General features: G+C 47.2%; 2 protein-coding genes across 2 annotated transcripts in view; both read right to left on the bottom strand.

The window, feature by feature from the left end:
- Window positions 1-25,351, bottom strand: part of LOC308631406 (E3 ubiquitin-protein ligase RNF213-like) — a gene marked incomplete at both ends in the record, with an annotated part of 277,493 nt that overhangs the window by 43,167 nt on the left and 208,975 nt on the right.
- On the bottom strand, window positions 1,393-23,613 carry LOC308631377 (E3 ubiquitin-protein ligase RNF213-like). Its single transcript, XM_081262576.1, has 13 exons — window positions 23,473-23,613; window positions 21,101-21,384; window positions 20,282-20,541; window positions 18,730-18,927; window positions 16,228-16,459; window positions 15,511-15,566; window positions 14,058-14,211; window positions 11,466-11,627; window positions 8,681-8,770; window positions 7,933-8,055; window positions 3,587-3,758; window positions 1,679-1,851; window positions 1,393-1,499 (listed from the first exon to the last, which is right to left on the bottom strand). Exons 2-12 carry the CDS (start codon window positions 21,272-21,274, stop codon window positions 1,721-1,723), a joined length of 1,752 nt encoding a protein of 583 aa, XP_081118702.1. The 5' UTR covers window positions 21,275-21,384; window positions 23,473-23,613; the 3' UTR covers window positions 1,393-1,499; window positions 1,679-1,720.

Genomic DNA, 25,351 nt, shown 5'->3' with positions numbered 1-25,351 from the left:
ATAAAATACAAAATAGGGCTGGGGATGTGGCTCAGTGTTTAAGTGCACTTGAGTTCAGAGTTCAGAGGGTTTTTGGTACCAATACCTGGTACCAAAAAAAAAAAAAAAAAAAAAGAAAAAGAAAAAGAAAAAAGGGAGTGTCCTCAAATTAAAAATATGTGAGAGCTGAATTGAAGAGTTCAATGCCAAGGCTGCACAAGAAGGTTGAGGAGAAGGCTCAGGAAGCGAAGCCCAAACAGGAGAGATGTTATGAGAATCAGGCAACTGTTCCAGCAGGCCCAGCAGCTGCTGATGTGAACCCAGCAAGAAGGAAACCACAATAAACCAATTCATGAGAACTCCCTAGAGTTCTAAGACTAGATCTCCAGCTGACAAAGATCTGCCACTGCCCAGTCCTGGAGATGGAAAAGAGATCAACAGTCAAGCACAGTTTTATGACATCTTCAGGACACCAGGGACAGAGAGCTCTCCAGAGCATCCCAGGAAGGACAATAAGCCTCACACATAGGATCAGTAGTGAGGCTACATCTGATAGCCCAATACAGCACTCAAGCAGCACTCTGAAGGAAACTCTGTCCCCAGCCAAATGATCAACCTACAGCAGGGGCACAGTTCTGTATCTGGCCTCCTGTGCTCCCATCCCAGCAAGCAGCAGATGCCACCCTCTGTCAAACAGGATTCAAGTGCAGGCCATGGATGCAGGACTTGTCCTACCAGCCTGGAGGCAAAAGGCAACCCTGCGAGGCAAGGGGAGATTGAGGGCCACCTCCCCACCAGGGAAAATAAGCCCTTAGTCTGGGAGACTTTTCAGAGACATCCACTCATACAGTTGATATAGTTCGGGGTTGAATTCAAACTAAACACAATGAAAAAGGGGGAAAAGTTAATGACAAGACAAGAAATGCAATTCCACCAGCTACAGAAATCTTGTGCCAAAACCGTGGAATAGTCATGGTCCATGGCACGGTCCGCTTGTGAATCCTGTGTTCACACCATGGCGAAGGCCTAACCCTGAAGAATGCGCCAATAACTCAGGACACCACTGGGAGTGACAGAGCAGCAAGAAGCCTCATGTGCAGGGCACAGACTGGAGAAAGATCTACACCTCTCCTCCATGGGAAGCCAGAACAGGACAGTGACACTAGGAAATTGCAGATGTCTATGGGTGTGGAGGTACACAACAAGAATGTACAAGCTGAAGCTGCTTCCCTGGGCAAATGCATTGAAAACTGGGCTAAGAACATGTTTTAAAAGCTTCTCCCTGCCAAATAAGGCCCCACTATTTGTGGCCTGCTTCTGTCCCCATTATAGCTCTCGAGGGTGGCCCAGCGTGACTGCGGGAGCAGTACCTTGGACGAGGTGCTTCACCTTCCCACACAGCCTCAGGAGGCTGTCCACCTGTCTCTTCTCTCTCTTCAGAAACATGACTTCATCCATCCTCCAGTCCAGTGTCTCTTCCATGTCACATTTTTTCTCTTGCAATGAAAATTTTTTTCTTTCTGGAAAATAATGACAAAGTCAGCCAAAGGAAACAAACTTCATGGCACCCCTTTCTCTTCCTAGGAGTGTCCCCACAGTCACCACCAGAAGGACAGAGAGGCCTCCACTCAGTGGCATGGATAAGGACAACCAGCACACATGTGAACACGGGCTTCTTACAAGCCTGGCCTCAGCTCACCTAACTGCCACAGGTCCAGAAACTGACTTTTGTGCTTCAGGATCAGCTCCAACCGTCTGACCAATATGGACCCATCAGGACATCACCAGCCACCTCTGCGAACACAGAGCTGGCGGCAGCCATTAACCTCTTGGCATCCTCTGTGATGCTGGCTAAGAGCTTCTCATCTGTCCCTGAGAAGATAAGGAGTACAGTGAGCTGGTTGAATTCAAACTAAACACAATGGAAAAGGGGGAAAAGTTAATGACAAGACAAGAAATGCAATTCCACCAGCTACAGAAACCTTGTACCAAAACTGTGGAATAGTCATGGTCCATGGCTGGTGTGAGGTTCTAAAAACAAGGAGAGGGGGCAGTCCCCTCTCCTTGTTTTTAGAACCTCACACCAGCCCCATGCCCACGTGGCTCCGGCAGCAGTGAGTTTTGTTTCCAGATGTGCTGATGCCTCATTCATCTGTGCATGTACCTGTGAGGTTCAGGTCTTACCCTAGTGCATCTCCTGACTAGGAGGACGAGACCCTCCCAATGGCCAAAGTCAGCCAGTAGAACCACAGTGCTCAAGGTTGAAGGCCTGAATCCATGCTACAGTGAACATATTTCTTGGACTGCACATGATGTCCTTTGAAATTCACCTGTCTTGGGAATCCCTGCAGTAGTACAAAAATAAACTGCAACAGGACAAGCTCACACATAAGAGGCCACTCCATGGGTGCAGTGAAGCATCTGCATAACACCCAGGAAGGAGACAGATCCACGCTGAAGCTTCATGCTCTGCCTATGCCTGTCTGAGGATCAAAACCTGGAACATGAGCTTTTGGAACAACTTAGAGGGCAACAATTTAAAATGTGCTTAGTTTAACTGCCAGACTATTTATCTCACAGTAATATGAGGCCCATAGAGTAGTATGAGAAGAGCAAGTTTATCTTTACCATTAAAAACAAAGATAGCAGAGGGTTGGGATGCAGCTTGATGGTGGGGTGCTAGGGTCGCAGGCATGAGGCCCTGGTTCAGTCCCCAGCTTCACACATACAGACTTTCATTCATAATTACAAAAACATGGACACAGCTGAGATGAACTTCAGTGGGAGAATGAACCAACCCAGGCACATCCAGACAAGGGAGCTTTGCTCAGTTATAAAAGTAACAGAACAATGAAGCCAGGAAAAGACAAGGAGGAGCCCTAGATGCATACTACTGAGTATGTGGAGTGTAACACGATATAGTCTTCCCCAGCAGACTGCTATGGCCCGTGCACACAGCAGCCACCTTCAGGACCACATGCTACTCCTATTTGTCTCCTGGCATGGAAGGACACAACTGGTTTGGCTCAGACAATCATCTGCCCTGGGTTTTTATTGCCACACCCAGATTTTTTCCACTACAAGATCTGAATCTAGCAATTTTATGCATAAACCTGCACCATCATTTCCAGGGCAATCAATGCACAACACCTGGGAAGGCAATGGCTGAAGAGTCACTTCATGTTTAGTTAGTTATCAATATAATATTAGTCTCAACCTGTGACAGATGGGCTTCACAGGGAGGCAAGCTGGGCTTGGATTTGAGTTCCAAACACTTGTTATCTTTGAAATAGTAAGTCTCCAACACCCTGGGTAAGCAACCTGCCCTGGGCACTTCCATTCCCTCAACTGGAAATCAAGGGCCTTGGGGACTTTCAAGGGGCTGCTTCAAGGACAGTGGGTCCCCCCAGGAGCAGGTATTCAGCAGGCACTCAGCAGAAAATGGCTCTGGTGCTAGATGCTCTTTATGCCTATCACCTGCCTGGGCACCTCTGCCCATCCTGCCTTTACCAAACCTCAGCACATGCAGGCTGAGGATCAGGTCAAGTACCTTGCCCTGTTCTATTGCCCAAGGAAGGACAGCAACTCCAACCAGCCCTACACGCACCGTACAACTTGAAGAGCTGCTTCACATCTGGCCCCGTAAGCAGGTATTCAAGAATCTCATCCAGGCCTTCTCTGTTGTTCCTGGGCCAGGACTTGGTGATCACAGCAGACACGAGGCTGCCAAATTTCTGCAAATCATGACAAGAGACTCCCTCTAGGACACTGATCCGAGACTAAAAGAAAATGAATTAAAAAGAGAGAATTTAGAAGATTTTACTGATTTATTTTTTAATGACATAAGTTAGCACCCAATAGCATTTCAGAAATCTACTGAAGCTAGCTTTATAGAGCCTCAAAAAAAAAAAAAAAAACCACACAGAAGAGAGGCTTGGGATATCCCCCTGATAAAGGGGGAGTTTAGCTTATCGGAGGCCCTAGGTTTCATCCTCATACTGCAAAAAGAAAAATAACAGAAAATGTAAAATACTTAATGTTTCCTAGAGCATATCCATTCCCCTGTGGCCTGGTTCCATATGTGAGGTGCCAGAGATTTGAAGATGCACGCAAATGAATGAACATACCCCAACAACCCCAAGTCACATGCCCTCCCAGCTCACTGCCAGCTTCTGTATTTCTCTTAGACTTGCCTGCAAAGAAAAATACCAAAAGCAAATGAGGAAAACTTTACTACGTTGTACGTTTTATATCATGAGCTGCCCTCAAACACCACTGACACTACAATTCTCCTTCTGATGCTTCACCAAGAAACAAAACACTTTTCTTCTTTGGGTTCACATTTTTACAAAAAAAAAGTTTCAGTAATCAGTACAAAACACTGGGTGAACTAACAACAGATACTTTTTGACATTTAAAAGGATAAAAGAAAACATTAACTAGCAATAAATAAAAAGTTATAGACCATGGGGAAGTGAGATTTATCCCAGGAATAAAACCATGTTTTAGCATCAAAAATCAGTTAATAAGCCTGGTGTGGTGACACATGCCTGTAATCCCAGCAGCTGGCTAGGCTGAGGCAGGAGGATCAAAATTTGGAGGCTAGATTCAGCAACTTAGTGAGGCTCTGTCTCAAAATGAAAAACAAAAAGTGCTGGCAATGTGGCTCAGAGATAAAGCACCCCTGGGTCCAATCTCTAGTGTCACATATACAGACTTAAAAACATGAATACATCACACCAATAGAAAAAAAGTGACACAATCATTTTAATAGATGCAGAACACGTATCAGACAAAACTCCAAGAACAAGACCAGGATGGCCAATTTCACTCCTTTGTCAGTCCCAGAGTTGCTATCTGGGGCAATTAGGCATGAAAAAGGAAAAAAAAATGTATTGGGATTGGAAAGGAAGTACTATCCTCAAAGGCAGATAACATGTTCATCTACATTGAAACCTCAAAGAAACTATTCTCTCATGTATGTTCTGCTAGAGCCAAGAAACAAGCCTGCCAAGCTGCAGGTCACAGAGATGAGGTGCAGCCCAGTTTCCAAGTGCTAGTGATGAACAATCTGAAAACAAAATTGAGAAAATAATTTTTAAAAAATTTTTTAGTTGTAGATGAACACAATATCTTTACTTTTTTATTTTTTTATGTGGTGCTGAGGATCAAACCCAGTGTCTCGTATGTGCTAGGCAAGTGCTCTACCATGCACCACAACCTCAGCCCCGAGAATATCATTGGTCACAATAGCAAAGGAATAAATAACTTAGGAATAAATTTCACAAAAGAAATGCAGACCTCACTATTTGCAAACCACAAACCATTGTTGAAAGAAATTAAAGACCAATATAAATGGGGAGACATTCTAGGTTCAGAGACCATGAGATGTGACATTTTTAAGAGGTCAACACTCCCCAAACTGACCTACAGATTCAAAGCCATCCCTGTCAGAATCCCAGCTGCTTTCCTTGCAAAAATTGACAAACTGATTCCAAAATTCATAGGGAATCCCAAGGGATCCAGAAGAGCAAACAATGTTAAAGAGGATAATGAATCAGGAAAATACATGCTTCTTAATTTTATGAACTACTTGAACGGAATGGCAGTGGAGACATGGACAGATGTGAGGTGAACCCTCACAGCTGCCGTCAACAGACTTTTTGATAAGAGTGCCAAGATCACTCAAGGAGTGAAGTACAGTGCCTTCCTCAAATGGTCTGAAACAGCTGGATCTCCACATATAAGAGAATGTACCTGGACCCTTACCTCATACCACGTAGAAAAAGGAATTAATGTTAAGAACTAACACTCTAGAGCTTTCAGAGGGGGTTGCTCCATGACAGAGCACATGCTTAGTATATGGTCCTAGGTTTAACACTGGTGCCAAAAGCAAAACAAAACAAAAACCTTTTAGAGGAAGACACAGGTAAATTTTGATGCCCTAGAATTTCGCATTAGATTCTTTGATGTCAAAAGTACTAGCGACAAAAGAAAAAAGAATATAGACACATTGAATTTCACCAAAAGTTAAAACCTTCCCAGGAGTGGTGGAGCACACCTGTAATCCCAGCTACTCAGGAAGCTGAGGCAGGAAGGTTACAAGTTTGAGGTCAACCTGGGCAACTTTGTAAGACTGTGTCTCAAAATAAGAAACAAAAAGGGCTAGAGATGTAGCTGAGTGATAGATCACCCCTGGTTTCAATCTCTACTATCACAAAGAGAAAGAGAGAAAAAAAATTTAAAAGTCTGTGTGCTTCTAAAAAAACCACCAAGAGTGAAAACAATCCAGAGAATGGGAGAAAATACTGGCAGATCACATATCTGACAGGAGATTTGCATCTGATTATCCAAAGAACTCTTTAAGCCACAATAAAGGAAAGACTACAGCCCAATGAACAAAATGGGCTAAAGATCTGAACAGACATTTTTCCAAAGACATCGCAAAAAGAAATAGCCAATAAACATATGAGAAGGTACCCGAGGTCATAGAGATCAGAGTCATTAGAGAAACCACTCCAGACCACAATACTGTACTTCCCAGGTCTGAGAGCAAAGGCTGTGGGGTGTGGAGAAGTCAGGACCCTCCGAAGCTGGCAACTGACATGGAAATGATCCTGCCAGTGTGGGAATGGGCCAGACAGTCCTTCAAATCACACAGGTACTAAGTGATCCAGCCACTTCACCATAAGCATAGACAGCATGAATAGCATGTCCACAAGAACCTGTACATGGTGGTTCACAGCAGCAGATTTATAACAGGCATCAGTCAGGGAGAGCTTGGATATCCATCAGGGGACAAACAGAACATAAAAGCACACTGCGTCCATATGATGAGCAACATGTAGCCATGAAACAGGACAAAGTACTGACAGGTGCTCCAGCATGGAGGACCTTAAACACACACTCAATGAAGCCATGTGCTTAAGGCCACAGCCTATGTGATTTCATTCCTGAGCAGTCTGTGGAGGACGAAGGGGATTAGGTGCTGCTGGGGAGGGGTCTGGGTCAGCATGGTGGAGGGTGGACATAGCAGCTGAAGAGCTGTGCTTTCTTTCTGAGCTGATGAGAATGTTGCCATGTAGACTGTGCTGGTGGTACCCACACCTGCAAACACATCCCACTGCCTAAGTGTGGCTTCCAAGGGTGAGCGACAGGACATGTGACTATCATGTTACTAAATCACTGAGCAAAGAGCAAATGAAAGCCTTAGAAAGTATTATTCATGTAAAAAGATGAGAATCTGTTTCCTTGGAAGAAGGGACTTCTAATTCTTGGGAATCCACTGGCCAACAATGAAGGTGAGGCCTATGCAGGGCATGAGGTGTCCTGTAGGAAACAGAGCAGGGTGCTGGGGCCATTGGGGAGCCACAGTTGTATTGTGTGGGGACTACTCCTGTCACGAGGTAAGACAGAACCTATACCACTTTGCAGAAAAAAAGCTAAGTGAACTGATAGAATCTTTTCACCCTTTTTCTGCAGTTTTGGGAATAGAATCCAGGGCCTTGCACATGCTGGGCAAGCGCTCTACACCAACAAGGATGGAGTCTATTTATCTTCATAAGCTTCCTTCCATAGATGCTTTATCAACCTTTGGGGTCCGTTCCTGTATACCTGTTGGGCAGGAGTTAACAAACCATAATAAACCAGCAGCAACAATCACAATGGGCAGTTGGAGGCATAGCCCACCAGATAACCTGCACCAAGGCATGTGAGCATGGTTGTGGTTTTGCATAGCAAGCATGGCTGCCTCTGCAGCAGGAAGCCAAGTTTCATCTCAAGGAGTGGGTAGAGAGCACTGGATCACATGAGGCCCAAGCCAGGGAGGGGACACCTAGGACCCAATCCTGATCAGCAGAGGCCTTGGAACTGGCAAGCACTTAGGTCCTGGAGCTGGCCATGTCAACAAGCAGCTATGAACCCAAGCATGTTTCTCAAGAATAGATTGGTCACCTGGCAGGCAGAGCTCACAGCTTCGATGACACACTTCTCAAAGCTCCTGGCCACACTGTCCTTGAGGCCAGCGGCATCCCAGTGAGGGCTGCAGAAGGCAGAGATCTGGGAGAAAGGCCTCTCCTGCACACACAGAGGTGGGTGGGATGTGAGTGGTTATTCTGACTCCCCTCCTCCCTACCCTACACTAAGCATGTCCTCCCTGCCCGTCACCAGAGGAGCAAAGATGAAACCAAGTTTGTCTCTTCCCATGCTACAAAAAAGCAGCCAGAACAGCAGCTTGCAAAAACATGCAAATTTTGAAAAATGAGCCATTTTTCCTCGCTTTTGTCTTGCTAAAAAGATCCATTTGATCAGGTCCTTATAAAACAGTCATGTAGAAACCAATTTTCCTGGGTTTCATTTAAAATGAAGGGCATTTTTGATTGTGTGTGTTTTCTCCATGTCATTGTGTTTAATAAGGCTGCTGCCACCTGCAGGTCCCTTGGAGCATCTGCACATAAAGTGCTTTATGACACATGTCTAGGGGCCCAGTGACAGCACAATCCCATTCCCTGGCTCCTCTCAAGAACGTCACACTAGAACTCTGAAATGTTTCTGTAGTCAAACTGCAGAGGCCTGATCCGAAAGAAAAATGCAAAGCTGGGGTAGATCCCAGGGCTTGCACACACTGCACTGCTCGTAGCCCGAGGTCCTGCCAATGGTCTGGGCTCATCACCACTCTGAGGGTGTCCCTCCTGTCTGGTACCTGCTTGAGCCTCCCTTCCATGTCCCCCAGCAGCGACTCCTTCCAGCCATGCTCTGCAGGAAAGTTTATTCCCACCAGCTGCCGCCAGACCTGCAAAATCCACAGGGACAAGTAAACATCGCAGGGATATCTTACAGAAAAGATAGCAATAGCCAAGTGTGGGGGGCACCTGTGGTCCCAGCTGCTCAGGAGGATTTTGAGTTCAAAGCCAGCCTCAGCAACTTAGAGAGGCCCTCAAGACAGGCAGCATTAGGAGGACAGGAGCCTTGGAGCAGCTGCCCTACCCATGTGCCTCTATATGTCTACCTGACATCTGGATCCAGGGTCCACCTTGGGACACATAATGCATTTACTGATCATGTCTCTTTTCTAGAGAAGTTCTCTGGCATTATCTTTTCCTGATGTTGACAATTTTGAAAAGGTCAGGCCTTTCTGTAGACTGTTTCTTGACTCAATTGACTAACAGTTTTCCCATGATTACAATAGGCTTGGTTGGAACACTACTAAGTCAAGCCACATAAAAATGCACTTGGTATAGGTCAGATGTGGTCAAATGTCTGCACTTGCCACAGCTGCCCAATCAAACACCTCTAGCCTTAACAAGCAGCCCATGAGACCTGTTGGTGCTATCGGGGCTGACAGAGAGGTTGGCCCTTGATTAAGGTTTGTCTTCCAGAATTCTTCACTGTGAAAGTCGTCTTTCCTCCTCCATAAAGGCATCTGCAGTGGGGCACTGGAAATCCTGTTTCCTCTTGGAGCCCCCACTGATCTCAGGATTCCTAGGTGATACCTGCCTGCATCAGCTACTGTACCTTGGTTACAAAGTGATAGTCTTCTATTGTAATTATTTATTCTACATTTCTTAGTTCTTTTTTTCTGTATGTTTATCAATGAATTTTAATCTGTTCCTATCATTTTGCCTTTTAATAATCAAATTGTACCAGATTTGGCTAACGTAAGCATCTTCAACGGTTTTCTTAAAAAGTACAGAGTAACTTCAGACTTCCAAAACACTGCAAAGATAGCCCAGATAATTTCTATACTTTTTTGGCCCCATTTCTGCAATCATGAACATGACCACCATTCAGTCATCAAAAGTAAAAACCTAGCAACAGCAGACCACCATGGCAACCACAGACTTCACATGAAGTCCTCTTGCTAACCGAGATGTCTGGATCACCACATGTGTTTAACTCTATCCCTGTGATGGGCCTGCAGCCTCAGCACTTCCTGACATTCTAGCACAAGGAGCTCTTGGCCCACCTGTGCATCTCCTGCTGACTCATGGAGGTGGCTCTTCTTCCAGGAATAGCATTGTGTGGTGGGAAATGGTGGTTAGAAGATATGATTGGGCCATGTGAGGTGGAACATTCCTGAAATCTCAGCTACTCAGGAAGCTGAGGTAGAAGGGTCACAAGTTCCAGGCCATCCTGGGCAACTTAGTGAGACCCTGCCTCAAAATAAAAAATAAAAAGGGCAGGGGATATAGTTCTGTGGTAAAGTTCTTGTGGGTCAGTCCCCAGTACAAATTTAAAAAAAAGAAAACCCATGATGTGATATGTTGTGCTCAGGTCCTAGGGCATCATTATTTCTGTAGGTGCTCATGGTCCCAGGGTGCCTTTGCCTCAGGTCTCTTGATGGACAGAGCTGGCAACTATCTAAATCATGAGTTCCTGCTGCTATCTCTAGCTCCTTCCATACCACAGAGCTCTTGTCCCCCTTACTCTGTATTTTCCCTCTCCTGGTGAGAAAGAGCCTTGACTTCCAACAATACCAACAGCATGTTCATCTCCCCAGACCTTGGTAAATTTACTTATAAAACAGCAATAACAGCAGCAACCACCTCAGAGTAGATGTTTAATTAATTTCATTTATTTTTATCATTACTACTGCACTTAGAAACATTCTTTCTTGTCAGTGGCTCCACAGCTATCCTTCACTCATGTTTAATGCCTGGGGATTATACCACTTAGAATCCTGGAATAATATTTAATAATCCAATTGTGTTTTCCTGGAATTTCAGTCTATTGGTATCAAAATTCATAAAGTAGTTGGGGGAGGATTTTTTTTTTTGTCCTTGATTGAAATGAACAACTCTCTGGCCCTGTGCCCATCCTAATCTATACAGTTGGGGTACCCCTGCCTCACATCACAATAGGTCCTGCTCCCAACTCTGTGTGAAGACCGTGAGCAGGTTCCACAGTCTCCCTGGAAGACTGTGTCTGAAGGGGAACAACCTTCCACTTCCAGGACAGGGAATAAGGCAGCCAGGCTGAAGAGCAGGCCTGGGGCTGGCAGGACCTCCTACCTCCAGCTCCTTCCACTGCAGCCCTCTAAGAACTCAGGCTCCCAGATCCCACAGGATCTTAGTCATCCTTACCATCACTGGGGTGCCTATTATGGAGTCCTTCCCATGTCCCAGGCTTTGGGGGTAGAGTTCATCCTGTCAAATGGCTTCACTCAGTTGCCAGCTAAAGGCACTTCCTATCATATTGGCCTTCTTTTTCCAGTGCCACACGGCTGGCTTGCAGCCTCAGACCTGAAGCAGATGGTCCTCCTGGCAACCCCTGCCTCAGCGTGACTGCACCCCATCCTACCGACTTCCTGCCAGGCAAAGGGCAATGTCCTGTCCTCAGAGTAGGGGCCAGGGCCAGAGGCAAGGTACATGATGAGCCCAAGCCTTCAGGCCTTGGTACTTTTGGTCCAATAATTGGTGATGGGCCACAGCTCTGTGATTCCCCACCCTGGTGCCTGTGGAGACTCTGCAGCCTCAGGTAAAGCTTACCTGGATTTCCTCAGGGTATGTGAACAGGACAGCTGAACCCTTCCAGAACATGTTCTTTGCTAACACTGTGCACAGCCAGGATCTTGTGATGGCCAGGACACCCTGGAGGACAACTGTCAGCAAGCCTTTCCTGGCTGTGGCTCCCAGGTCCTCTACCATGTCCTGTGGGCACATAAAAGAAGGTTTACCATCTCTGCTCTGCTCCTCCCCACACCCAAGCCACCTCCTAGCTCTGTCCTTGTTGGAAGCCCAACTGACACAAGCACTGTCATTTCTCCAAAACCCTGGGCTCCCCTAAAAGGGGCCACATGGGAGGAGAGGAGAAGGCATGGATGTTATAGGTCCCTGAGCAGACTCCAATTCAACAAGAGCCTCCAGCAGCGGGAGCACACACAAGAGCCCTGTGCTTTCTCCAGATCAGGTGAGAAGAATGGACCCATGAGCAGAGAGCTTCCAGAGAACCCAGGGCCAGTGGACCATGCAAACTCCTGGCACCCACTCCTCAGGGATGTGAAGTAGACCCTCTCTGGCCTGAGGCCAGCCAGTCCTTTCCCTTGGCAACTCTGTGGGGACAGCCACTTTCTCTCCTCCTCTCCTCTACCACCACACCAACAGAACCACCCCCTTTGGGGGCTCAAGGCCTCTGGTGACCTGTCACTCCCTCAGCCCCTCTTTGCACTCCAGAGGTATCTGCCAGGGAGCACATGCAACTCCAGCATCAGGCCCCTCTTTAGAGAGGCCTCTCCTGAGCCCCTGAGGGCTGCACAGCTTGTGCTCTTACAGAGCCCACAAAACCTGGGTCTGCCACCTCCTTCCCCCCTCGAGGCTCACAGAACCACCCTGGTGCCTCCATCTGGGCAAACTGATGAGGTGACCAAGCAGATGCCATTCCTGCAGGAAGGAACCAACCAGGGTAGAAGAGATGACCCATTCAGACAGCGGGAAGAGCATGGTCCTCAGCCACAGTAAGCGCCAAGGTGGAGAAACACAAGGAGCTGGGGAGGCATACCAACAACAGGGCTCCAGGCAGGGTAACCAGAGCACAGGGCACAGGTGAGAGCAGGGCAGGAGAGTGTGAGGGGTCTCAAGGGAAACTGAAACAGGGGCCCTTGCACAATGTCCTTGAACAGCACAGCACCTTCCAGGACAATCTGGATGCCTCAGCGGGGCATGCATTTCCCTGGTACTAGGCCTCAAGCATTCCACCAACTCCAAAAGTGGCCCCAGTCCCATACTGACCCATCCTAGTGTCATCCAGGGCTGTACAGAGGTGGTCAATAAATGAACTGCAGGAACAACCCTGAGGCTGAACAAGCAGCAGGGCCCTGAACTGTGCTCTGGTCCTCATGGCAGCCGCCCAGATGACCATCCGACAAGAGGCTCCCACTTGCCCCGGTATGTTTCTGTTTTGGTCAATTTTAATACTGCTTTTTTTTTTTTTTTTTTTTTTTTTTTTTTTTTTTTTTTTTTTTTTTTTTTGCAGCACAGGTAGAGCATTTGTGACCACAGATCTGGGACCCCAAACAACAAATGAGGACATTTCCTTCTGCAGAAAAGTAAATCCTAAATAACTGACAAACTTTCAAAGCATCATCTACTGGGAACTGGCACTAACCTGGGATGGATAAAATAGTAGCACCTGGGAGAAAGCAGACACCTTATCAGTAATCATTCTTAGTGCCTGTAATCCCAGTGGCTCAGAAGGCCAAGGCAGGAGGATCCCAAGTTCAAAGCCAGCCTCAGAAACTTAGTAAGGCTCTAAGCAACTCAGTAAGACCTTGTCTCTAAATAAAATACAAAAAAAAAAAAAAGGCTGGGAATGTGGCCAGTGGTTAAGCACCCCAGGGTTCAACCCTGGCATAAAAAAAAAATAGAGTGTGTCTGTGGTATTTTAAAGAATAAAGGCTGAAAGGAATAAAGTGAAAATATAGACTTAACCATCTCCATTCCTGATGTCACAGTTCTGAAGTGGAAAAAGTTTAAAAAGAGAGTCGCCTGAGACGCCACTCTGCATCACCCACAGCAGAAGCTCAGGACCCATAGTGGAGATGCTGCATAGCAACGCAGAGCTCCCAATACAGCAGCCGGAAAGCTGCCCTGAGACACAGGTGAGAGAACTGAGTGTGAAGGCCAAGGGCAGAGCATCTCCAGTGGCAGAAATCAAAGTCAGGTTCCCTCTGGGGCATGAGGGGGTGGATGACTTCAGGCTGAGGGGCACAGGGGCCTGAGCAGGGCAGCAGGACATGGGCTCTGCTGCCATGTTGTGTTGCAACATGAAGAGAAGGGTTCTGGCAGGGAAGATGAGGCATAGATATATGCTTTTTTAGGGGGAAACAGGCCCTAGTTTTCTGTGAACAATAGAATCAAGGACAAAGAATGGGTCATCTTTCTTGTGAGGCTAAGAGCTAAGTGTGTAGTCTGCACAAAACAGAACCCAGCATCTAGGAGGTGCCAAATAAATACCTGACAGCTGACTTGACCACTCTGTCTCATCCAGGATTCCCAAAATACCCCAAGTTCCCTTCCAAATCAGACTGCATGGAATCTCAGACCTCTCCTGGGCATGACATTTGGTACATAAATCCCACTCACCACTGGAGGTCTAAGTCCAATGATTCTGCAAATGATCTCAGCAGACAAGGCAGGGATCTCGTAAAACCTCAGGCGTTTGGTGATCCTGCAGACAGCTTCATGGAGCTTCAGGCACACAGTCAAGTAGGACTCTAATGAGGTCTTCTCAAGAATCCTACCCCCACCAGGATCCAGAGAGACCATTGAAGTCATTGGGAAATGAGAAAACAATACCAATTATCAATCAATTACCAGTCCCTTCTCCTTTTTTAGATGTACAAGTATGCCTGTACTCACAGCTCCTCAGGAGGCTGAGGCAGGAGAATGGCCCAATTCAAAGTTAGCCTCAGCAAATTAGCAAGACCTTATCTCAAAATAAGAAACAAAAAGGGCTGGAGTGTGGCTCAGTGGTAAAAAGCCTCTGGGTTCAATCCCCAGTACTGCAAATAAATTAATTACTTAAAATAAAATAAATGACCACAAGTAAGGCATTTACTTGATCTCCTCTAGGCTATCATTACAATAAGCCTTAAAGCTGTGACTGAGATAAGAAAGGAACACAGTCATTTTGACTTAGCTCAGCAGTTGGAACTCTATCAAAACTAAGTTAAAATATTTTTCAAATACATTCCCTTATTCAAAAAAATAGCAAAGGATGAATCTTTCTAATAATTTAAATATAACTTAAGAAAAAAATCAGAGAGATACAGAAGGGAGAGAGGGAGGGTACTAGAAGAAGAGTGTGCACTGTGTACGGAATTTCTTCCACTTGGTGTGAACGGGTTTCACATTTACTAATTGACAGCCTGGTGACACGAGAAAGAACCCTGCAAAGTCACAGAGACTTGTCGTGCAGGGAGACCCTGTGCTGTGCCCCACGTCCAGACATCCCAGGGGCTCAGAGGAGGGAGACCAACAGTGCTGAGAGGCTCCAGGAACACCTGGGCCCCTGGTGCACATTCCTGTTCTGTGTTTCATGTGCTATTCCTCCAGGTGGCAAAGGTCACACACAGGGGTTGGAGTAAATGATTCTGCAAGGCAACCTTTGATTTTTGTTTTAAACTGGCCCAACTTACAAAAACCATAGAAGCAAACATTTAAAAAATGCAGGACGCATACATTTGCACTATGAAAGTGATCATTTAAAATAAATGAAAACAGAAAGGCCAAAAGATTGGGTGGGAATGAAGCAAAATCTCAGCATCCAAGAGCGTGATTTGCTTTTTTGTTTGTTTGTTTTTAGTTCTGTAGACTGAACCCAGGCCTTGCACATGCTAGGCAAGTGCTCCATCCCTGAGGTACATCCACAGCCCTATTCATTTTCTTTAAGAAAAAGAAAAAAGAAAAACCTGGATGGCTGGATTGGCAACTGCAGAGGACACTGGGGCACTTGCCGGTTTTACCACCCTCCCACTTTGACACGAGGCAGTCCACACAACATAGGAGCCCCATAGTAATTGGCTGTTCTACTTACATGTCCTGATAGATGTTCACGAGGTACATGAGCATTTTGAAAACATTCCCGACATGCTAAGGCAGGGAAGAGAAAAGGAAATATGAAAGTTTCAACCAGAAAACAGCTGTTATGCTGAGAAGAGAGAAGGGCACGGGGACTTGTCTTGTTCTCCCTGCACATGAGACTTCAAGGGCTCAAGGGCCAATCTTCATTTTCCACTGGTAAAATGCAGGCTATAAATTTGTACCATTTTCTTCTTCTTCTTCTTCTTCTTCTTCTTCTTCTTCTTCTTCTTCTTCTTCTTCTTCTTCTTCTTCTTCTTCTTCTTTTTTTTTTTTTTTGGTTGGGGTTCTTTTTCTTGTTTTTCCTTTTTTGGAACTGGGGATCAATCCCAGGGCTTTGCCACTGAGCTGCATCCCAGCCCTTATACCATTTTCTTTACCCCAAAAAGCATACAAGGAAAGACAGCAACTATGACACATGTGATGTTCACAGAGCCTTCTAACAGTCATAATTAACAAACAGCTACTGTTCCCTTGTCCTCTATATACTAAACCAGAATCAACTCTGGGAAGTCAAACTTTAACCCTAAGAAATAATGACTTCTTATTTCAGCAATTCTGAGCACTTCCCCCAACCTGCCCTTCAGGACAGAAGACCCACAAGCATTCAATGTTCAGTGTGTGACCTGCTTTTACTAAGCAAGGACCTGACAATCTACTTCCAACCACAAACCTCCAAGAGATCTTCTGAGATCTTAGAGATCTTCTGAAGCCGTTGCAGCCTGTAGTGAGTCCCTAGAAAACAGTCCAGGACCCTAGCAGGCATGAGACTCAAATATTCAGTGGAGTTTTCCATATAGGAAACCAGGCTTCTCAGAGGCAGCAAACTGAACCAGGATCGAAAGAGATAATCATCCATATACAGCAACTGCTTCCTGCTCTCCATGAAGTCAAGAAACTGGCTCCTGAATGAAGAAACCAGGACAGAGACGAGGGCAGCAGTGAGAGCACTGAACAGACTCAAGACAAGGAAAAGCAAGGCTGGGAAGGCCCAGAATGCTCAGATTTTAAAGTAGATATCAATGCATCTTGGAAGCAGACATACAGAGTGAATCAAATGAAAACTGAATAAAATAGCCAAGTGTATGGCACACTTGTGGTCCCAGCAACTTAGGAGGCTGAGACAGGGGGATCAAAAGTTCAAGGCCACCCTCTGCAATTTAGTGAGGTCCTGTCTCAAAAAAAAAATTAAAAATGGACTATAGATATGGCTCCATAGTTGAGTACCCCTGGTTTCAATCCCTGGCACCAAAAAAAAAATAAATTTTAAAAAATCATTTCCATTTGGCTTTCATTTCAAAAGGTTTCTAGATAAGAGATGGGAACAATTGAGCTCACTGCCTTTATCCCTAATGATGGCAGCTGGCTCCCAGTGGACGTGGTGGGCAAGGGGATAGGTTATTCCACACATGGCAGTTATCTGTATGTGTAAATGAGTACAGTGATGATTTCATGTTTAATTCAGATTTACTTTAAGTTTTGAACTTAAATTTGATTTCAAAAACTTTTTTTTGTGGTGTTGGGGAGGCAACCCAGGGTCTCGCTCAATGCCAGGCAGTCCTCTTCCACTGAGCACAGCCCAGCCCCCTTTGATTTTTCTTATGTAGTTGTGCTTTCCATGTCTTCTTTGAAGAACCTTTCCTCACTTTAAGATGATCTTATTTAGAAGCATGCTGTTAACATATCCAGGCATGTAAGGATTTTCCAGAGAGCTATCTGCTCAGCTGTGGTTAGGAACCTGCACCCTTGGACTGCAGCACCTTCAGGGTACTGAGAGTGGTTCAGCTCAGAATGCAGCTGTTTTGTTGCATGTGCCCACGGGCACACCTGCCATGCAGGGCGCTGGAGTCCCTGGGTGCCATCTGGGTCTGCAGCTTTGTCCCCAACATCTGTACCATATTCATTCTCCTGCCATTTGTTTTACCAGTTGCTGGAGAGGAGGCACAGAGCTCTACAGAGCTATGGATCTGGATCTGCTGGCTCCTCCTCTCAGGCTCTTGGTTTGGGATTGGATTTGATTCTCCACCTACACAGTTCTACTTGGTACCTTTGCTCTCGATTCCTCTGTGACTCCTGCTCTGACTTTTTTTCTTTTTGGTGGTGCTGAGGATGGAATCCATTGCCTTGGCCAAGCTAGATAAGTGCTCTATAACTAAGCCCCAGCCTCAGCCCTGGCCTTATTCTGGCTTTTTAAATTGGTGGAATGCATGTTGCTTGGTATTCCAGTTTATCATCTATTTAGTTTGGAGTTTTGCATCTGTGAGTACTATTTCTCCTGATGAAGCACAGTTCTCAGTGGGGACAGAAGTGTTCAAGCCCACCCCCCATCCCACCCAGGGGGGGCCTGGCAATTCCTGGATACACTTGTGCCTTTAAGACCTGGGATCGGGGCAAGCCATTGTCTGTGTACCCTTGCCCACCCAAGACTTCCACTCCAGGAGGCCTGAGCTTCCCACCCATGGGACACCGCAATGCCCTCACAATCAGACAGCAGAGAATGTGGAAGTACTCTGCTTTTCCTGGCCAGTTCTCTGGCCTGAGCTTTATGGCTAGCAAAAGGAGAAGCTTGCTCCAGCTCTACCAAATGCACTCATCATCCACCACTTCAGGTAAAAGGCAAGGTTAGAGGTCAGAAACTAAGATTTGTGGTACTCAGGGCTAAGTCCTGGGATACACAGAGTTGCTAAGTATCTGTCACACAAATGAGTAAACATATATTAGTACAGTCATAAGAGAAAGACTGCATAGTACACTGGCCACACCAATGATCCCAGTTGTTTCAGAGACAGGAAGATCATGAGTTCAGGCCAGGCCAGGCAACTTAGCAAGACCCATCTCAAAAATTAAATCTTTTTTTTTTTTTTTTGGTCGGGGGTGGTACTGAGGATTGAACTCAGGGGCACTTATCCACTAAGCCACATCCTCAGCCCTATTTTGTATTTTATTTAGAGACAGGGTCTCACTGAGTTGCTTAGCGCCTTGCTTTTGCTGAGGCTGGCTTTGAACTCACGATCCTCCAGCTTCAACCTCTGAGTTACTGGGATTACAGGCATGTGCCACCATGCCCAGCTTCAAAAATTAAAAATTTAAAGGAGAACTGGGGATGTAGCTCCATGGCAAAGTGCTGATGAATCATTCCAAGATGTGCTTACATAAATGCAGCTTTACAACTTACTCATTTAGCAATTCTTTCTGAAACTGAGAGAAGGAGATTCCCTTGAGGGCAGCCCAGATGTCCTCAGACTGGTTCACAGAGTCCTTTCTTGGAGGGTCCAGCTGCATACAGTAGTGCAGGACAGGGAGGATGCCCAGCCAGTCGACAACCCTTGCAACCATGCATCTTTGGCACAGGTTGACCAAGTACACTTGCCATCTGGAAGGGAACCAAGATCTACCATGAGCCATGGATGGCTCCAACCTTCCCTGTGGTCTGATGTCCCAGGAGGGAAGGGACAGCCACTTGCACCCAGCAGAAGGAGCATTACACACATGGACCGAGTCCCAGACCAAGAGGCAAAAGGTGGCAAGGGGGACAAGTTCCTGGCCACCAACCCAATGCATCAGGATATCACAAATGCCAAAAGACACCCACTAAGGTCATTTCCACCCACACCATACAGCTGAAGTATTGAGGTGCTCGGTTTAAAACCAATGAATTCACATAGGACCTAGGGTTTGAACCAGGCAGTCTGGCGATGGTGGACCTAAACACAAAGCAAATGTTTTTGTTTTTAAATTGGGATTGAACCCAGAGACATTCTACCACTAAGCTATATCTCCAACCTTTTTTATTTTGAGACAGGGGCTCCCTAAGTTGCTGAAGCTCAAACTTGTAATCCTCCTGCCTCAGTCTCCTGAGTCACTGGAATTATAGGCACATGCCACCATGCCCAGCTACGTTTTAAAAGGAATGGCACATGATATGTGTTCCATGGGCACAAAAATTGATGTGTCTTCCTTCTCTCACACCCATGTACAGCTGTTTGTAGATTTCCTTACCACTGTCTCTCTTTCATACAGGACACAGCAACTGCCTGGGTCTTTAAAACTTAGGAAACCCACAGGTGCTAAGATCTCAGGAAAGGCCACCTGATGTTACCCAAGCTCAAACCAAACAGAAGCAGAAGAGACCCTGATCCTCCAATCACAGCAGCTCAGAAGAGGTCTCCCCTACCACATAAAAGGCCATGGCTGACCCAGCAGGGGCAGTGTCCTTCCACCAGCACAAGTGGGACAGCAGGAACAGCATCCCTGTGGATTCTGCAGCTGAGGTAGGTGATACCTGCAGGCAGGCCTGGGCCCCAGTGCTAAGGAATGTTGAGCGTGAAGAGGAAGGTCCTCCAAGGAGCACTTCTGTCATGTACTTTATATTATTCATTTATTTTTCCAGATGGGGTTCCACTAAGTTACCCAGGCGAGTCTTAAGCTCTTGGGCTCAACCTCCCAAGTAGCTGGGATGACAGTGTTGCCGTGGTACCTGGCCCTGTGAAGCTTTTTGAAGTCAGGGTATTCAGGAGAACACTGAATTTAACAACACTACCAATGACATACATGCCAGGAAAGTGACAGGAGCAAGTGGTAACATGACTGTGGTTTTATTTTTCCCCAGTGTGCGCTCAGCCTTTCTCTGACTAGCACTTATCTCTATAGTCAGATAAAAATCATGATAAATGCCTACGAAACCTCTGACAAAACAAAACAAAACAAAACAAAAAAACATGGGATACCTCTCAGATGTGAACAGGATGTGGTGGAGGTCGCTATGCAGTGCATCTGGTGAGCATGGACTGGGGCAGAGAATGGAGCACAGTGAGGTCAGGTCACGCTCCGATAAGCAGAGTTTGGTATCTTCCACCAGGAAGAGAATGATCAGACCCATCCTCAGTCTGCTCTTCACAGGGCACCCTTCAGGCAGGGCATCCCCACTCTTTCCTTCCAGAAATGGTCTCATCTGCTTTTTCAAATACTTCCACAGGTGTTTCTTCACCTGATGCAGGGGGAAAAGAAGAGGCATGACTATGGAGTGCATGCCCTGGAGGCTGGAGGGCCCCTTGGGCAGGGTATCAAGGCCCTGAGGACAGAGAGCTCTGGGGAGGGTCCCATCTGCCCCACTTCCCACCTTCCCAGCACTTGGGCTTCTGGAGCAGCAGGAGCACATCGATGCTCAGTCCCAAACAGTGTAGTGAGGGGGTCTGGGAGGCCCCTGGATACTCATGAGAGCTCAATGTCAAACTTTTTTGAGTGCCAGCTCTGTCTCCAAGCCATAGTGTGGCTGAAGGGGAAAGGATGGGCTCCACCTTTTCTTTCAACTCTGCCTAAGCCTGGAAAGAATGCAAGATTGGTGCTGGGAATGAGGCTCATGGGTGCAATCAGGAGGAGAGATAAGGAGAGAATTCCCAAGAGGTGGTGCAGAAACAAAGGGATGGAAAGGTCCTCCTGACCCCGCTACACCTGCCCTAGTCACAGGGTCTCTATATGCCTCTAGTAGGTCAGGGGACCCTGACCACCCACACCAGAGCTACTGGTGATTGGGGGAAGACTGATACCTCTTCCTCTCTGAGGCCCAGACTATGCCAGGGCTGTGCTTTCCCTTCATAAATCATAGGCACTCGGACAACAGAGTAAAACTGCCAGAACTGGGTAAAGAAGTTCCTTAGGTTGATGGGGTTCCAGGTCTGGAGGATGCTGAAGATGCGGCCCAGCATGATCTCGGCTGCCATCTTCTTCCCCTTCAACAGCTCCTTCTTTATCTTATTAGTGAAGAGGTTCTGGAATTTCTACAGTGTCCCAGGAGGCCTCATGCAAATTATGTCATCATATTGATGCCAGTCTATGGGTGACAGCAAGAAAAATGTCACACTTAAGATCTCAAAACCCACCAACCCAAGGTACCACCCCAGAAGACAGAAACACAGGGGAGCAGCCAGGCACAGTGGCAAATGTCTATAATGCCAGTGAGGCTGAGGCAGGAGAATCACAGGTTGAAGGTCAGCCTTAGCAACTTAGAGAACCCTTCTGAAAAATAAACAGAAACAGGGGAGTACAGTCAGAGGATTAAAGGAAGGAAGGAAAACAAGTCTGGTAAACTGAAGTGATCAGAACTCACTCCATCAGCTACCATGGGCAGGTCATGCCCCTGCAGAGAGAAATTCTAGACAATCCAATGTGGTGAGCTTAAAACCAAGTCTCTGCTTAGCCATGCAGTTCAGCAAGCCTGGTAAAAGCTTTAAACATGACCACATGCAGGTTAAACATTTTTTATACCAAAACTTCATCCCTCACTAGCAACTGAGTACTGTTCTGGTAAATGAACAGGGTGCATAGTGGAACAGCAACACCCACCCCAAAGAGAACAGCGCAGATCACCCAACAGCCACAAGCCACTAGCAGGTGCCCAGTACAGGGCAAGGGCTGAATTATGGCTATTCTGAGGACCAACTGCAAGCGACACAATTATAGACCAAGAAAACCCAGTGACATTAACTGTAAAATAATTAGAAAACAAAAGTGGTTAGCCAAGCACTGTGGTTGCACAGCTGAACTCCAGGCAATTTAGGAGGCTGAACCAGGGGGATCCAAAATTTGTGGGCAGCCTGGGTAACTTAGGAAAACGTGACTCAAAATTTAAAAATGAATAAAAGAGCTAGGGATCTGGCTTAGAGGTAGACCAGAGGTAGAACACTTATCTAGCATGAACAAGGCCCTAGGTTCCATCTCCAACACTGTCAAAAAAAGAAAGAAAATGAAAAAAAAAGAGAGAAAACCTATAAGAGGGCAGAGAACTGGGCATGATAGTACATGCCTGTAATCCTAGTAACTCCAGGGTTGAAGCAGGAAGACTACAAGATGGAGATCAGATTAGGAGGCCCTAAGCTACTGCACACTACTGTTGCCTTGGTAGGCCCTGCCACCCCAGCTCTACCCTGTCCTTTCCTACCCTGCCAGGTGACAGTTGGCCAGGGTTCATATGATGATTTGGGCATGGCCTCCTCTCGAGCTTCTCCTTAAGCCCACTCTAGCCCCTCTCTTTGTGGGAATTGTCAGAGAAGAAGCGCCATCTTTCCTTGTGAAATTATCTGATGAAGTCCAGTTTCGCCTCAAAGCTGAAGTCCTCAGAGTACACTATTGTTATTAAAAATTACATGTACAGGGGCTGGGGTTGTGGCTCAGCAGTAGAGTGCTTGCCTAGCACATGCAAGGCCCTGGGTTCGATCCTCAGTATCGCATAAAAATAAATAAATAAAATAAAGATGATATTGTGTCCAACTAAAAAAAAATATTTTTTTAAAAAAATTACGTGTACAGCCATGTATCATGGTGCACATACAGCCACTCAAGAGAATGAGGCAGGAGGGCTTCCTTTCTAGTTGGAGCCCAGACACTTGAGGCCAGCCCAGAAAACATATTTTTAAAATTCTGGGTCTCGGAGGTCGCTCAGGATAGAGCTAGGTGCCCAGGCAGGACAGGACAGCCAGTGTCTGCAGAGAGGGTCACCAAGGAAGAGCTGCTGAGGGACTGAAGAGGTGCAGAGGGTTCTTTCCAAAGATTCAGCAGATGGAATGTAGAAGCCACCCAAGTGCCAACAGCAAAATGTGATGAGGACAAATACAGAGGCCCATAGGGAGGCTCTTGACACATTGTCCTGCTTCTAGTCACCACCTGGCCGCCTCCAGGAAGGGCCAGCCAGCAGCTCCCTGTTCCCTGCTTTGTTCCAGAGTCTGCCCGGTACCCGGGCCCACCCTGCACACAGCCCCAACCCTTCCTTTGGCTTCATCCTCTCTCCTTCCCATTTCCTCTCTCACCTAAGTTAAACCACAGCAGGAGCAGCGCACAACAGAGGACCCATGCAGACCAGGCAGTCTGCTCCACACAGCCCCACCCAGGCCAGGACACAGGTGCCATGGGAGAGGCCCTTTACCTCCGGAGCGCAGGAGGGAGGACTTGACACACAGGCAGCGGTTCACGTGCTCGCCCACCTTCTGCGGCTGCTCGTAGATGTACTCATACTCCACGGTGCAGTTGGAACCTTGGCCGCAGTGAAGGACATACTTGTAAGGGATGGCTCTATCCAGGCTCTGCCTGGGAATGACAATGCTGCCCTCGATGAGGGACCCGTACTCATGTAAGTCCCTGCAAATCAACAGACACTGGCCAGTTATCCGGAAGTCTTACAGCAGAAGATTTTGTTCTCAAACACCCCAGGAACATAGACCCAAAATTATAGAATGGACACTGACCAAGATGGCATGTCTAGAACAGGGCAGGGCTTCCTTTCTAGTTAAAACAGAAAAAGAGCCATGGCGAAGTGAGACAAAAAAATGCATGCTGGGAGTATCAAACACACTCACCCAGGGAGCAGGGGGACCCTGGGGACTCACTGATCACCTCTAACAAACACCAAGGGGACTGGGGGCCCCAGGACTCACTCAGTGTAGTACATCTCGCAAGCGTCACTCCACTCGGGCTGCCCAAGCTCTTCTCCTCCCCTGATGAACACAGTGTGGAGCATGGGGTCGAAAGTGACATGCTTGGGGATGATGGCATGGAAATACATGGTGATCCCCTCCTCCGGGTTCAGCCAGCTGGAAGAGGGAAGGAAGCAGTTGGACACCAACTGCTCCTGGCCCAGCCCACCTCCTCTTTCTCTACTGGTCATTTTCACACCTGGCCACTGCCCACCATGAGCGGCCAAGAAGAGGAAAAGAGAGTGTGAAACCCCAACCTGGCCAGCCCACCTCCCCTGCAAACCCCACAGCTGGACTTGTCACAGGGGCCCTCAACAGGTGTGGACAGCATCCCCGTGCCTGGGCGGGGCAGCCTGGTACCTTGAGGGGTTGGCCTGAGTGCTGGCCTTCTGGTTCTTCTGCTCCTTCTCCTTTGTCACAGCAGCTGTGTAATTTTTGTCACTCCCTTCTGGCTTCCTCAAGTCTTTGGGTTCTGAGCTGTTTTCACCTGGTTTTTCTCCAGGAGCAGCCAACCCGTCCTTGGTCTCACCCTCCTGAAACGAGCAACCAAGCCCCAGCCTGAAAGGCTGCCCCTCAGCCATGCATCTCACAGCAGCCCAGGTGGACTGTCCAGTCCTTCCAGTCTACTCCCATGGCCTCTGAGGACCCTTCCCCAACCTTGCCTGGGCCCTCCTCCCTCTCTCACTCCTGGGCACACTAGTTCCTTCCCTTGAGAACAGGCTGCCACAAGATAACCCCAGGCCTTAGCACGCCAATCCTTTCATCTGAATGTGTCCCCAGGGACCCCAAAGCTCACCCCTCATTCCCTCTAGCCTCTGCTCCCCCAGCACCTCCCTGGAAGCCTCAGCCAGCTTCCCTGGCTGAGGGGCCACCTTCCCTCATGGCACCAACCATCACATTCCTGGTGACCCTCCTGGTACCAACCATGCTCTTTTTCCCAGCTCATTTCCTATTGCCTGGCTTGGCCTCTGTCTTCCCCCATCAAGAATGAGAGCTCCTTAAAGGAAGGCTTGATCTCCTTTGCACTGTCCCTAGCTCTCCATAACGTGCCACACAATCAGACTGAAGATGGGCTAGTGACTGGCTATAGCAGAAGGGGCCGGGAAGGCCAAACAGTGTCCCCCAGCCCAGCCTGGAGAGAAACTTGTACCTGGCACTGTTCCTTGGAAGCAGGGGGACTTGCCGGCAGCTCATTTGCTGCGACTGAACCTTATCTTTCATTTGTTTCCCAGTCCTGTTAACTGGAATATCTGGCTCAGCTGTAGTGTGAACTCCCTGGAGGAAATAAAGACCCCAGACTCCTGGGGTCTGAGCCACAGAGACAAATGGAAA

Source organism: Spermophilus citellus, assembly GCF_964194105.1.
Source record: "Spermophilus citellus genome assembly, chromosome: 12".
Classification (NCBI taxonomy): Eukaryota; Metazoa; Chordata; class Mammalia; order Rodentia; family Sciuridae; genus Spermophilus; species Spermophilus citellus.
The sequence above is the reverse complement of the archived record's forward strand: the minus strand, read 5'-3'. Positions and strand labels throughout refer to the sequence as shown.